The sequence below is a fragment of the Urtica dioica genome, chromosome 2 (genome assembly GCF_054948205.1).
Source record: "Urtica dioica subsp. dioica isolate 48M chromosome 2, U.dioica_male_clone48M_v1_H2, whole genome shotgun sequence".
Taxonomy (NCBI): domain Eukaryota; kingdom Viridiplantae; phylum Streptophyta; class Magnoliopsida; order Rosales; family Urticaceae; genus Urtica; species Urtica dioica.
In genome coordinates, this window is record NC_142757.1 from 46,686,387 (window position 1) to 46,700,537 (window position 14,151).

General features: G+C 34.5%; 3 protein-coding genes across 3 annotated transcripts; 2 read left to right on the forward strand and 1 right to left on the reverse strand.

The window, feature by feature from the left end:
• The first annotated feature begins 3,475 nt into the window (after nucleotides 1–3,475).
• Nucleotides 3,476–5,327, forward strand: LOC149405047 (uncharacterized). The gene is made up of 5 exons (XM_089607755.1): nucleotides 3,476–3,659; nucleotides 3,803–3,886; nucleotides 4,004–4,575; nucleotides 4,648–4,970; nucleotides 5,318–5,327. The coding sequence occupies exons 1-5, from the start codon at nucleotides 3,476–3,478 to the stop codon at nucleotides 5,325–5,327; spliced, it is 1,173 nt and encodes a 390-aa protein (XP_089463881.1).
• A 427-nt stretch (nucleotides 5,328–5,754) lies between these two features.
• Nucleotides 5,755–6,675, reverse strand: LOC149405048 (uncharacterized). Its single transcript, XM_089601655.1, has 4 exons — nucleotides 6,550–6,675; nucleotides 6,338–6,445; nucleotides 6,195–6,257; nucleotides 5,755–6,055 (listed from the first exon to the last, which is right to left on the reverse strand). The coding sequence occupies exons 2-4, from the start codon at nucleotides 6,443–6,445 to the stop codon at nucleotides 5,813–5,815; spliced, it is 414 nt and encodes a 137-aa protein (XP_089457781.1). The 5' UTR covers nucleotides 6,550–6,675; the 3' UTR covers nucleotides 5,755–5,812.
• A 4,392-nt stretch (nucleotides 6,676–11,067) lies between these two features.
• Nucleotides 11,068–13,814, forward strand: LOC149405049 (alcohol acyl transferase 1 allele GSa-like). The gene is made up of 3 exons (XM_089606577.1): nucleotides 11,068–11,604; nucleotides 12,272–12,720; nucleotides 13,273–13,814. The coding sequence occupies exons 1-3, from the start codon at nucleotides 11,158–11,160 to the stop codon at nucleotides 13,715–13,717; spliced, it is 1,341 nt and encodes a 446-aa protein (XP_089462703.1). The 5' UTR covers nucleotides 11,068–11,157; the 3' UTR covers nucleotides 13,718–13,814.
• The last annotated feature ends 337 nt before the right edge of the window (nucleotides 13,815–14,151 follow it).

Sequence of the window (14,151 nt, forward strand, 5' to 3'; positions counted from 1 at the left end):
TTATATTCAATAAATAATTTAATTATAAATAATAAAAAAGTACACAATTACAATTATCAAGATCGCCGACACCGTTTCGCTAGTCGCCTAATTTTATTTCAACAATTAATAGTCTTGAATGCTTTGTGAAAAAGTCAAGGCTACAAATATCGTTCGGATATTGAAAGCGGTGCATTACATTATATGAATTTTTTATTAGAATCGCGTACAGCATGCACCAACGTCTTCGTAAACATAAATGAATAAATAAAATCTCAGACTGCAAGGAAGTCTTCGGTTAGAAAAAAGAGCACACGAGTCTTTGAAGTTTTATGAATCGTTGTATTAGTTTGTAAAAGACTTCGGTAAACCATATAACCGTGTGGAAGCCGACAAAATTAATAAATTTGAGTCTGACATGTGATAGGAAAGAAGCCAAACAATTACTTATCAAATAAATACAACTGAGATATAGTCTCAAATTAAAGACGATATGTTTATCAAAAGTTCAAAACTACCAAATTACAAAAATTATAGTAATTTTGCATATTCAATTTTCAACATGTGCATGAAGAACTTTAATTTGGGATAAGATTCGCATTAGTCAAACATTGATGATAATTGTACATCATATATAATACGACTTTTGGGAAATTTTAAATCACCATAAACAACTCATCGATTAAGAACATTAATAAAGAAAGTAAGCAGGAAAAAAGGAAGAAATTAGATGGTAAAAATTAGTTCTTTTGTCTCATTTACTGTGAAAACGAGAGAACCGTAGGTAGTTCGACCATCGATACCAACACAACACAGAGATTATTATTTTGGTCCATCATCAACAAGAGAGGGAGATCATTTGTTCAATCTCTGTGTACACCATATTGGTATAGAGTTGATAGCTAAAGTTGGGATTAAGGTTCTTTAGATGATATATTAGATACAAGTTGAGAGGAAATATGTGACTTTGACTCATTATACCTCTATTAATTATAGTGATTTGTATTCTACCACCGCCCTCCACATTACTAATTCTTTCTGTCTATTTTTTTTTACTATTTTATTTATTTGCTTGCTTAACTGATTGCAGTAATACTTAACTTTGTAAATTAGTTAAACAACCATAATAGCAAATGGCGTAGCGTCATTTTTCCATAATGAAAAAACAACACACAACAACGGCCCGAAGATTTGTCTCAATTCCCAAAATAATACAGCCACGAGCCCAGTCCATAAAGTCAAGATCCTCAACAGCATGATCAAATACACAACAAAGAAGAGTCCATAGCATGAGAAGTCCTCAACCAAGTCTCCAATCCATCGCAAGGGAAGTTTTCGGCACAACGCCAAGTCCTCAGCGCTCAAAGACCCTGGGGGCTCGGATCATTGGCGCTCGAAGACCCTCGGCGATCCTTGGCACTAGGTGTTAGGAATCCCACATCGAAAGTGAATGAGAACTAATAAGAGCTTATAAAGGTCATGAGCTACTCCTCTCAAAACCAACTGGTAATGAGAGCAGTAACCCATGACCTTTATAATCTCTTGTTAGTTCCCATTTACTTTCAATGTGAGATTCTTTTCGTTCACTCATCTTGTGCCGAATCCCAACGATTGGATCGGATACCCGTTTGTGCTTAATGGACTCTGATACCATGTGAAAGTATCATGAGGCTCCATCTCAAAATCAATTGGTAATGAGAGGAGTAACTCGTGATCTTTATAAACCTTGTTAGTTCTCATTCTCTTTTCTATGTGGGATTCCTAAGGCTAGGCAATACTCCTTGCCGTGAAGGGAAGTCGGGACTAAGATATAGTCCTCGGCAAACCCAGTGCCAAGGCCTAGACTCGGCCAACCCAGTGCCAAGTCTTCGGCTCCAAAATCTAGTCCTCGGAAAATCACAACTCTAACTAATCGGCGAAAAGGCCTATTCCTTAGCCAATCTTAGCGACAAGTCCTAGCCCTCGGCCAATCACAGGGCCTAGGCCTAGTCCTCAGTCAACCCCAGCTCCAAGTCTTCAGCGCTAAGGCCTAGTCCTCATTCAATCATAGTGCCAAGTCCTCACGTCCTTGAATATATAGTTCATCAATCTCAAGTTTTCACCAAGGCCAGTCCCGAACCTCAAGAACCCTCTGCAATTTCCAATCTCCGGCTAAGACCCATTGCCGTGGATTCATTTTCAAAACGACATGGACCTCATTTTCACTCCCATTGCCCACTAGCCTTCAAGCCCCAGTCGCTCATGTGGGTCCATCCCCTCAAGCTTCTCAAACCCTCTCAAAACAAGGCTGAGGAAACTTTTGCTATCAACTTGGGAAAACTATGACGAACTGGTTTCTCAAGTCCTAGACTCTCTTTCTCTCTCTCATCATCACAATGAAATGGAATACATTCAAAAGAAAATAAAAATTTAAAAATACAAATAAAAAAGAACTTGAAAAATATTGCATCGCCATATCAAATAGCCTTTTATCCAACTGGAGCGTCATTTACATTTTTATATATTATTTTTTACAAAAAATTAGCAAAATAGCCAAATCAAACCTTATGATTTGCTATTTAGCCAAGGTTTTGTAAATACTAAGTAAATAGCCAGGCTGATGACGTGGCCGAATAATAGGTTTTTTTATTTCCGAAAATTGTCCATGTGCGTTTGAATTTTGAATTACAATTTTTGAATTTTCGGTATAAATGTTTTCCCGAATTTATTTGAATTGTTTCCCAATATAATCTGAACGTGATCTGGTCAATTTATGTTTCCTTTATTTTAGGGAATAAATTTGCGTGGAAGTTGTATATTATTTGTTTCTTTATATATATATATATATATATATATATATATATATATATTTTATATTATCGGCTTGTTACATTATTCCCTCGTTTATTATTTAAATTCTTGTTCATAAAGCCCAGAATTTTTCAAACGTTGTTACAGTTCTCTTCTCGCCATGTCTGGTTTTTCGCTTCTTGAGTCAGGTGATGAAAGTTTTTTAATATTGATTTCATTCTTGAGGTTTATCACAGTTTATTTACGAATATTTACGTTGGTGTTATAATGCAGTTAAGCTTTTTGAACGCCAGTGGAGGGAGATTCACAATTCAGGTGATGTAAATACAGTATGTAATTTAAATGATTTACAAACTGTTAATTACGATGATCTTGATTTGAAAAACTTCCCAATGAATTTTGACGTTAATGTCAATAACGTATTTACGCGAAAGGATGTTCTTGTGGCCGCTATGAGCATGATTGCACTTCGTGGTAACTTTGAATTCCGGGTTCAGAGATCTAGCAAATTCGATATACTATTGTATGTTTGAATGTTGGATGTTGCTGGATTATGAGAGCGTCTGTATGTTCTTCATCAAATATCTGGGTTATTAGGACGTTTGTAAAAGAACATAATTGTTACGGATCTTCTATTGTTCATAAGCATAAGCAGGCGTCGTCGTCGTTGATAAGCAAGTGTATTAAAGATGATTTTAGGGGCTCAATGGCTGACAAATTTTCAGCAGTTGGTGTTGTTGAAATAATGAAGTCTCGATATAAAGTTGATACTAGTTATTCCAAGGCGTGGAAGGGACATGCAGAGGTGCTAAAAGAGTTGCGTGGTGACTACGAGAAATCATACAGTCATTTACCTATAATTGGTGATTTGATTGTTGAAAAGAACCCAGGTATTTTCGATTATTGTTTTAAGTATCACTCTCTGCATTGTTTTTTTATGGAAATATATGTTGAGTTGCATTTGTATTTACATTTATTTACAACATTGGCAGTTAATATATCATAACCGATTTACTGTTTTATATTTACACAGGTTCATATTGTGTTACAGAGTTAATCCTGATAAGTCATTCAAATATTTTTTCTTGGCTCTTGGGGCGTCGGTGCATGGATTCCAGTATTGTAGGCCAGTTATTTCGGTGGATGGCACATTTTTGAAAGGGAAATCACATGGTACGTTACTTTTGGTGACTGCTCAGGATGGGGATAATCATTTGTTCCCTCTGGCTTTTAGTATTGTTGATTCTGAAAATGACAAATCTTGGAATTGGTCAATTGAGGCATGTTTATGGAGTCAAGGAGGACTTGGTATTTGTATCGGATAGAAATTTGTCAATCCCTAAGGCAGTTCATGATGTATTTCCTGATGCCAAATTCGCTATATGCATGCAACACTTATGGGCTAATGTGAAAACAAAATTTGGGAAGTCTTTCATTCAGCCTCTGTTTTATAGGTGTGCTAAGGCTTACACGCCGAAAGAGTTTGATTTCTTTTTGAACATTATCTCGTGCTCTAATAAAAAGATCAAAAAATATTTGCTGCGGGCCAATCCAGAACTGTGGTCACGAAGTCATTTTCCAGGAAAGAGGTTTAATGTGATGACTACCAATATTTCGGAGTGCTTGAATGCAGTTTTGAGAGAAGCAAGGGGTTGGCCTGTGGCCATGTTGGTTTTGTGTTATCGTAGCCTTATTCAAGATTGGTTCAATAAGAAAAGACTTCTCATTCCTAAAACGCGATCCGGCCTTACAAATACTGGTCTCAAGATGCTATTTGAGTCTCAAGAAGCTGCAAGGACTATGAACGTAAGTTTATATGAATGTTGTGTAAATCATTGTAAATAACATTGATATTTACTAACGTTCAACTATTTACAGGTTTATGCTATTAATGAGTGTCAGTTTGAAGTTGTTGACGGTGCTAGACGTTTGATTGTTGAGACCAATACTAGATATTGCAGTTGCAATTATTGGCAACTAGAAGACTTTTCTTGTGCCCATGCTGTAGCTGCTTTATATCGTAGGAATTTGAGGCCCATTGATTATGTACCTGCATATTATTCTCAACAAAATTATTGTGCAACGTATGCCATAGATGTAGTTCCTGTTTACCATGATGGAGTTTGGGATCTGCCAGCAGATGCTGTGACAATACCACCACCAGTTCAGAAACGTTTAGCTGGGAGACCTAGAGAGAAAAGGTTTCGTTCCAAGTCGGAAAGAGTTCAGCCATATCGTCAAAGATGTAGCAAATGTGGACAACTAGGTCACAATAAAAGAGGATGTGTGTAATCATGTTGTTTTTTAGCTGCTGTTTTTTTAAGATGCTATTTATTGTTGAACTATTGTTTTTTACTAATAAAGCTGTTGAACTCTTTTGTTTGAAATTTATTTACAATTTTAAAATAATAAATTACTCTGTACATATAACTACAGTAAATAGATATCTATAGGGTTAAGTACACCTTTGTAAATATGATCAAACCGCTGATTTGTTAATATATATACGTTGTAAATAACTCTTGTAAAGTTTGGTTGTTTTATGTAGGGTTCAGTAAACGTATGTAAATAATGATGTTTGAATGTGCATTTACAAGAGTTTAGATTTACATTCGTCTTGATTGCAAAAAAAGGGTTTAACATCATAATATATAGGTCTTAGAAATGACAAAGTTTAGTTTAGAAATGGCAAAGTTTAGTGATTTGTTAATATATATAAGTTGTAAATAACTCTGTTAAAGTTTGGTTGATTTATGTAGGGATAAGTAAACTTATGTAAATAATGATGGTTGAATGTTCATTTACAATGCGTAGACAGATTATTTACTTATATTTACATACGTCTTGATTGCAAAAAAAGAGTTTAACATCATAATATATAGGTCTTAGAAATGACAAAGTTTAGTGATATGTATGTTTCTTTGGATTAACATACAATCCAAAATACCAAAAGAGTTTCTAAACATAAAACCCAAAATACACGTAATTAGTACTAGAATTAACTTGAAAATCCGGATGTTGAATTAAAAAGCAAGATAAATGGTTAGACATCGTCGATGTTGAGTGAGAAACTAGGCTGGCTGCTTGGATTCTCATCAACTTGCTTTTTTCCTTTCTTCTTTGTGACATATGGGGAATGTAGCGTTGCTGGTTTCTTTATAACGCGTTTAGGTCTCTCATTGACTGCAAGCTTCATTGCAACTGGTTCGCCGTTCTTCTTGAGACGCTTTTTCACTCTTGTTTCGTCCTTCTCGGTTGGAGCTTTATTGTCACCAACCTGGGGGACCTGTGTCGCAGCAACGATGTCAACGTTATCCAGCATATATCGCCAATCATCTTGTAATCTCTTCAATGAGTCCTGGAAATATTTTAATCATTTATTTACAAAAATCTTTTAGTTGTAAATATAAACTTGTTTAACATACTGGACTGTAATTCACTAGTTTGTCTGGTCCCAACAGAGGCGATATGTCATGCTCCACATTGTCCTGGTTCATATAAATATTAGAATTACTAGTCATATGTGAAGATTTAATTTTATTGAAGTTTTATTATTTACAAACATTACCGTGCCCTCTTTTTGGATGTTTACGTCTACGTACTCAACCGGCTGAATTGATGATTGTCCTTCCTCTCTTTGATTGTCATTTTTATCTTTCTTTGACCTCATTTTCATCTGTAAAGTTGTAAATATTATACAATATAATTCTTATAGGTGTTTCATGCAGAAATAAGTAAACCATTGGTTGATGTTATTGAAAAGGTAGCATTTTTCCATACCAATTTTGTCAATGTCAATTGATATGACTTGATTGCCTCTTCCAATACTTCTTGTTCAAGCTGTGCATTAGGTTGTGCCGCGATGTTTGTTGTCACTTTGGTTTGTACAACGGTGGCGTCTTCAGCTTGTGTGCATATGTAAATACGAATGAATTTAGATATACAATGTTATTCTATGTTAATATAGTTGATTGGGCCGAATTTACTTGTGTCATTTCTTTTTCAATCTGAGCAGTAGGTTCGGTATTCTTGTCAAGGTTTACTTCAACCTGAAAATTCACAACGTTAATCAATGTAATATTAAGTATATTAACGTATTCAGGTACTATTATTTACCTCGTTCATGTCTTCTTCATCACTATCGTGCGCGATAACGTCTTCGGTGTTATTGTTGGGTGTCCCTTCAACCTGTTTAAAAGTTTGTTGTAAATACTAGAAATACAGTAATTAGTGTAAATACAAGAAATACAGTAATTAGTAAATGTTTAGGAGATTACTGTATTGTTAGGCGCATGAGGGGAATTATCCTCTCTATGAATAAACTTGTTTACGATTTCCACCAACTTGTTGTACTTTTCGTTAACGTCCTCTATTTCTTTTTGCATTTTATACATTCTGCGATGTGTAAAATCTAAGTCGTCTTTGAGAAATTGGATTTCCTCGTTCACATCTTTCGGAGCTGAATTGTTTGAGGAAGTTGCGTTGTTGGTGACCTTTGATTTCCCTTTTTTGGATGCCGGACTTATGTCATTGTCCCTAGGAGGATGTCGTAGAGTGGGTTTTGATTCATCACGTGGTTCGAATCCCAATGCAAACTCTTCTTCCGTAGGTATCACGGGGATTATCCTAATCTGTTTGTAGTATTACAAATCAAATTTTTGTTAGTATTTACACTAAAATATTTACATAAATATTATGTTATAGTAAATACCTTGGAATTTTCGAATACGGCCACTTTGAGCTCATCGTAGGTTGGGGTGCAATCAAACGCCCACTTTAACATTCTTGGAATGTTATGTTCTGGTTGGCGGGTTGTGAAGGTTTGAGCTGCAAACTCTGGAATTACTTCGAATGCCCATGCAACTAAGGGTTGAAGAAAACCCTCAATGTTGAATCATTTGGTACCAACACAGCCAGTTTACAATTTCCTCATTGATGCACATAGTGCATTGTAGCTGACTTGGCCCCATGGATATGAAGAAAACAGTTGAGGGTCAGCCGCCATACGAAGGTGTTTATCATTGATTTCGACCTTTAGTTCCCTTGGTAACACCATAAGCTCTAGGATGCACACATTCATCAGGGCAATCCTATCTTCATCACTCCCGCCAAAGCTTCCGGACAACATTCCAAGTAAATACCTTGCTTTTTGAGTACCACTCACCATAAAGTACTCATCTTTGATAGGGTTGTCAGGGCGCAAGTCGTTGTCAATGTCAGGAATTGGCCCGCATTTCAATCCTGAAAAATTCTCATGTTCTCAGTTATTATAAATTATAAAGTTATGTAAATAAAAATTAAAATTGTGGGTACCTGAAAAGAGCTCGAAATCATAGACATTGAATGCCAAAACATTACCCCCTATGTTGAAAAGGAGTTCAGTAGGGTCCTCAGAATGTACTTGTGATAAGACCAGTAGATGTATTAACTTTTTAGGGTATGTGGTCCCCTGTAAGTGTTGGAACTTTCCAAATGGTCCTTTGGTTGAATAAATTCTTCTGGAAATCAGTTGTCAGGCTTCTTTTGAGTAAATACAGTATATCAAACTGAGAGTGAGCTATTATTCGCTGCTGTGTATCCCAGATTGTTTTTGGGATTATGAGCTCGCCAAACTGTAAATTCAAGTTAGTTTCAAACTACTCATAAATACATATGATGTCAACGTTTATCTTGAAATTTACCTTGTGGTCGGTGTGGGTAGTCTGTGATCCTTTCCCTGTTTTCTCTCTACGGGATCTAACTATTTTTCTTGGAGGTTTTGCCGGGACCTACAATATCATTACGCAACATCATTGTAAATAGGTTTGTCGTAAATATTCTTAGGCCAAAATTTTTATTGAAACATATCATAAAACGTTAAATTTACCTCAACTTCAGAAGAGGGTGTAATTGTTAGCTCTTTGTTTTTGACAGCTGGAGTTTTTGTTCTTGCCATGGTGAGTTAAGTGGTTATGCCCTGAAATAAATGCAATCTTGTTTAATCATATTTCAAACTGTCTATGAAAATAAGTTCAGGATACGACAAATTATGCAGTAAATATGCGTAAATAAACACTTCCACGAATCCAAAAATAAAAGTCCTTAATATTTACATACATTTACTACACATATTAACAACCATTACTGTTGTCAAAACCAAGGATTAAAACCTCGGATTTACTCAAATTTACTGCATAGTTCGTCAAAACCTATTCGACACTGCCAATATTTACTCTGATTTACTGCAAAAAAGTTCAAAACCTCTTCCATTCTAACAGTAATCACACAACCATTTTAAACGCATTCACAATATTTAATCCCATACATTTACACCGAAACCTGATTTCATTTAACCACACATCAATATATTGACAAACATATCAAGATTAATTCGTCAAACTCGTTCACAATAGTCGGTTTCCCAAAATTTTGAGGTCATGAACAGGGTTATGTGTAAATGTTGGGATTATAGCCAATTAATACACGGACTCAAAATATATAGGGAGATGAATGTTCTATACCGTATATTTCATTATCGAATCCAAAAAAGAAATTTTTTTCTTTGTTTAGGAAGTAAATCGAGGCTGAAAATACACATTTTAATAGTTTAAGAAGTAAATCGAGGTTCAATATTGGTAAATAAGAGTTTCAATTGCAAAAAAATCACACATGCATACCTGTTCGTCGGTATACAAGAGGTGGTCTGGAAATTTTTTCTTGTTCGTCGGTCGCCCAAATGGAGTACCCTGTTCGTCGCAGAGAGGAGAGGATTTGAAATATTTTTGGGAGATTTTTTTCTTAATGGCGTATGAAAATGGTTGAGAGATATTCGGAAATCAATTGCAGTTAATGTTCCTCGTTTTTCGTTACACGCTACCTCATTTAATTTTTTTTTTTAAAGTAAACCGTGTGCATGGGCGGGAAAGGTTGGGTTTTTTAGTAAATTCAGATATGTCTTAAATGATATCTGGCTATTTACTTAGTATTTACAAAACCTTGGCTATTTAGCAATTTTAAAGGTTTGATTTGGCTATTTTGCTAAATTACCCTATTTTTTAATCTATTATTTTCTTCCTCAAATTTTTTTCTTTCATATATTAATCATTTTTTTAGTTTGACGAAAATTATTTATTTGATAACTGATTTCCTATATTTTGACATTATTTAAAGAGATTTGTAACTGATTAAGCCTATTCAAACTTAAGAATTTCATTTAGTCATACGTTTTAAATTTTTATTTATTTCTAGCCATTCTGCTTATGTGGCAAATTGTTTATACCATTTTTACTCTTATTAATTAGTTAATATAATTTATTTTCGAAATTAATAAAATCTAATTTATTATTCAAAATCTCTAATTATTAGGATCTCAGATATCACACACTCTCTCTCTCTCCCTCTCTCTCTTTATTTTCACGTTCACTCTATCTCTCTCTCTCTCTCTCTCTCTCTCTCTCTCTCTCTCTCACTCTCTCGTCACATAATTTAGTCATGGACAAATGTAAAACACATTAAAAAAAACGCAGTTAATAGTCGTTAATAACTGTTAATAGGTTTCTGCTTCAACTAATAGTCGGTAATAACTATTAATATGTTTCTACCATAAACTCATTAACAGTTATTACAGACTAATAACTGCGATGCTGTTTTTTTCAACTTTCGTTATGGCTAAAAATGTAACGAAGAGAGAGAGAGAGAGTATTTAGGTATAGATAAATTATTTTTATTTAATTTATTTTTTTGCAAAGAATTAGGGAAAAAAATAAGGGTAATTATGTCTTATTACATCAAAGATTGACTAATTATCAAATATTACTGAAACGTTGGTTATGTCACAATTCTAAGTTTTCAAAAAACTAATAATCTAGAGCGCCCTTATTTAAAACTATTTTATATTAGTTTATTGTGTACAATTTTTCTGTGCAGTTTTATTGACATAATGTTGATTTTCCGTGAAATGAAAAATTATTTTTTATTTTCCATGATTTTTTCGTGCGATTTTTCATCAACATATCGATTTTTCATAAATCTGGAGACTAAAAAGAGCATAAAAATGGTATTCTCTACACTTTATCAACCCAAACAAGTAAAAGAAATGATATCGGATAAGATCAGCATTACTCAAATTTGGTAAATATTGTACAGCATATAGTTTACTACTTTATCAACCCAAACATGTGTGCAAGACATTACATGGGATAAGATAAGCATTAATCATATTTAATGAATATATATTATACTACTTTTATGAAATTTAGGATAATTCTATATAGATGGCCTTCTATAAAAAGCCTCATTGATCATCATATATAAGAAACCACCCTTAGTTTGTTTTACATCTCAAATATAAACACACATACTAGAAAAGAATAAGAAGGAAGCTGGCTAAGAAGATTTAAAGGAAAAATAATGGCGAAAATCAGATCGCCAGCCTCATTTACAGTGAGAAGGAGCGATCCGGAGCTAGTTCAACCTTCCATACCAACACCACGAGAGCTGAAACAACTTTCAAATATTGATTATCAAGAAGCTTTGCGGTTTCAAGCTCGTCTTGTATACTTCTACAGGAACAACCCGTCCATGGAAGGTCATGACCCGGCTAAGGTCTTCAAAGAAGCCCTAGCTAGGGCTTTAGTTCACTACTATCCTTTTGCTGGAAGGATTGTAGAACGGCCTAATGACGAATTCTGCGTTGACTGCACCGGTGAAGGGGTGTTATTCATAGAAGCTTCCGCAGATATAAGCCTCGACCAATTAGGTGACGCAATCCTATCGCCTGATCAATATTTGGACGAGATTTTGTATAATGTACCCGGATCTGATTATATCATTGGCTGCCCTACACTTTTAATACAGGTATATAATATATATATATATATATATATAGATTTGTAATATATATATATATATATAGTTTTGATATAATTGGCTATTTGTTTTATGTTAATTCTCAAAATTCAAGGCTCAATTCTTTTAACAAAATGGGCGATATGGTTATAAATTCAGATGTAGAAGTTATTAAACAGTTAAACGATATACGAATTTCAAATAAATTCATTTATCATTGAAAATAAATTATTCATATATTGTTTCTCTTATCTTCTCAAATATTATGTAAAAATTAGAGTAGCTTGTATATATATATATATATATATATATATATATATATATATAGCTTTATACTTTTTGTAAAGACTAATTAGTAGTTACATGTAAATGACATAATTATTCGTTCAACTTAGAAGTTTAGTACTGATTTTCCTACATAAATATAAACACAAAAAAAAAAAAAAAAATGACCACATTTAGAGTGAGTTACACAAATAGCTCCTATAGTAATTCTAAGAATCAAATATATCCCATACCCTTAGCTACAAACGACGGCCAAAAAGAACAATAATAAATTACTAAAGTTTTCATCAAAATCTTAATTGGAATTAACTAAGGAACGACCATGGATATAAATAATTTCTTAAAACAATATATTTCAAAGCAAAATTATCATGATGTATATATTTCGCAGATGACTCGATTGTTATGTGGGGGTTTCATTTTTGCGGTACGGTTTAACCACCTTATGTGCGATGCGAGTGGGATTACACAGTTCCTAAATGCAGTGGCAGAGATAGCTCGCGGCGCCAAGGCTCCTTCTATTATTCCAGTTTGGCAACGACAGCTTTTTAATGCCCGAGAACCGCCTCGAATTACATGTGAACACTACGCGTACACATTTCAGGAAGATATGGTTTTTGATCCGAACTACACGTTTGATGTTTCACACCGCTCGTTTTACATAAGTTCCGATTTCATGAATCAAATGCGCAAAGGTCTCCCTGAACACCTCGCAAAATGCACATCCTATGAGCTTATAACAGCTTGCTTATGGAAATGTGTTATTCTAGCTTTGAACCTTGACCATGATGAGCCAGTTTATGTATCAGGTGCTGTCGACGCTCGTAACAAGAAATACAAGTAAGTAATTGACTTATAAATTCACTATAACTAATATTCATAATAATAATTCATGAATGGTAAATCATTATATTATTATTCTATCCTAATCCACCACTACACTATTTGTGGTTTTATTTTCCCTTTATTATCTTATTTTTCTATTTTTTATAATCTCTTACGGAATGGGACATGCATGGAATATGAGGCATGAATGAAAATTGATAGTATTTTTTTACGTTGTTTGGAATTTTAGAATACTTCTAAGAAAAAAAATCGAGAGAAAGTAATCCTCTTGAATTAATATTTCGTTTTCCTTAAAAATGTGTGAAAAAACGAATCCCAACAAATTCGCAAAAAACCAATCAAAATCATAGGTAATGAAAATTCAGTCTCTGTCTTGTAAATTTTGCTCACATTTTCCATACTAAAATCTAAGTTCCAAAAATAGCTTTCAAATAGTATTTTTTTTTCAAATCACTGCCCTCTATATATTTTTTCAGCCCAAAATTAGTGAATATATTTGCTCAAAGACCCAATCATCCTTAACATCTGAAATGATTAATTGTACAGTGCAAATATTCCTCTAGGGTATTACGGCAACGCGATATTCGCCGCATCTGCAACTTCAAAATCAAAGGATTTGTGTGAGAAACCCTTGGCATACGCTGTGGAGCTAGTGAAAGCCGCGAAAGACCGAATGAACATTGAGTACATGCGCTCTGCGGTGGATTTTATCGCGCTTGGAGGGCATCCACGGGCTGATGCCTTGGGTTTCTTTTTCGTCACAGATGCAAGGTTTTTTGGACTATCCGATTTTGGGTGGGGCTCTCCGGTCTATCAGGTGCCGGTAGTAAAGATTCCGATGCTTTGTTATTTAACAAAATACAAAAATGTGAAAGGGCAGGAAATGACCTTTGTGATGTTGAACTTGCCACCGCCCCTTATGAATGGATTCGAGCAGGAGCTGGGGAAAATAATGGCAACAACTACTTCAAGTTCTCTATCGAAGCTTTGAATTAATTTTGTTTTTACTACTTTCAAACATAATATTGCTTACCTATATGTTCTGTGTGAAGAAGAATATTTTCCATCTCACTACCAGAAAATTGCTTAACAACTACAGTCTCACGTACAGTTTATTTGGGGGTTAAGGAGCCCGACTTCATTAATGTCAGGGTGCCCCCACTGAATTTCTTGGGAACTAAGTCAAGTGGTGGGCCTACCCATCCCAATGCCGGAATTCCCGGTAACTTCATAGATTAAACGGAGGATTACATTAGACTGATTAGTTGACCATTCCGCATAAAAATCTTATTCTTCCGCATTCGGTTAGACCTTCTAAAAATAATATTTAAATGAATTATATAAACAAAACACTGATTTCACTGAACCATCTAATTGTCCATATCGAAATGATGGACTTATCGAACAAACAGAGTGAGATAACAG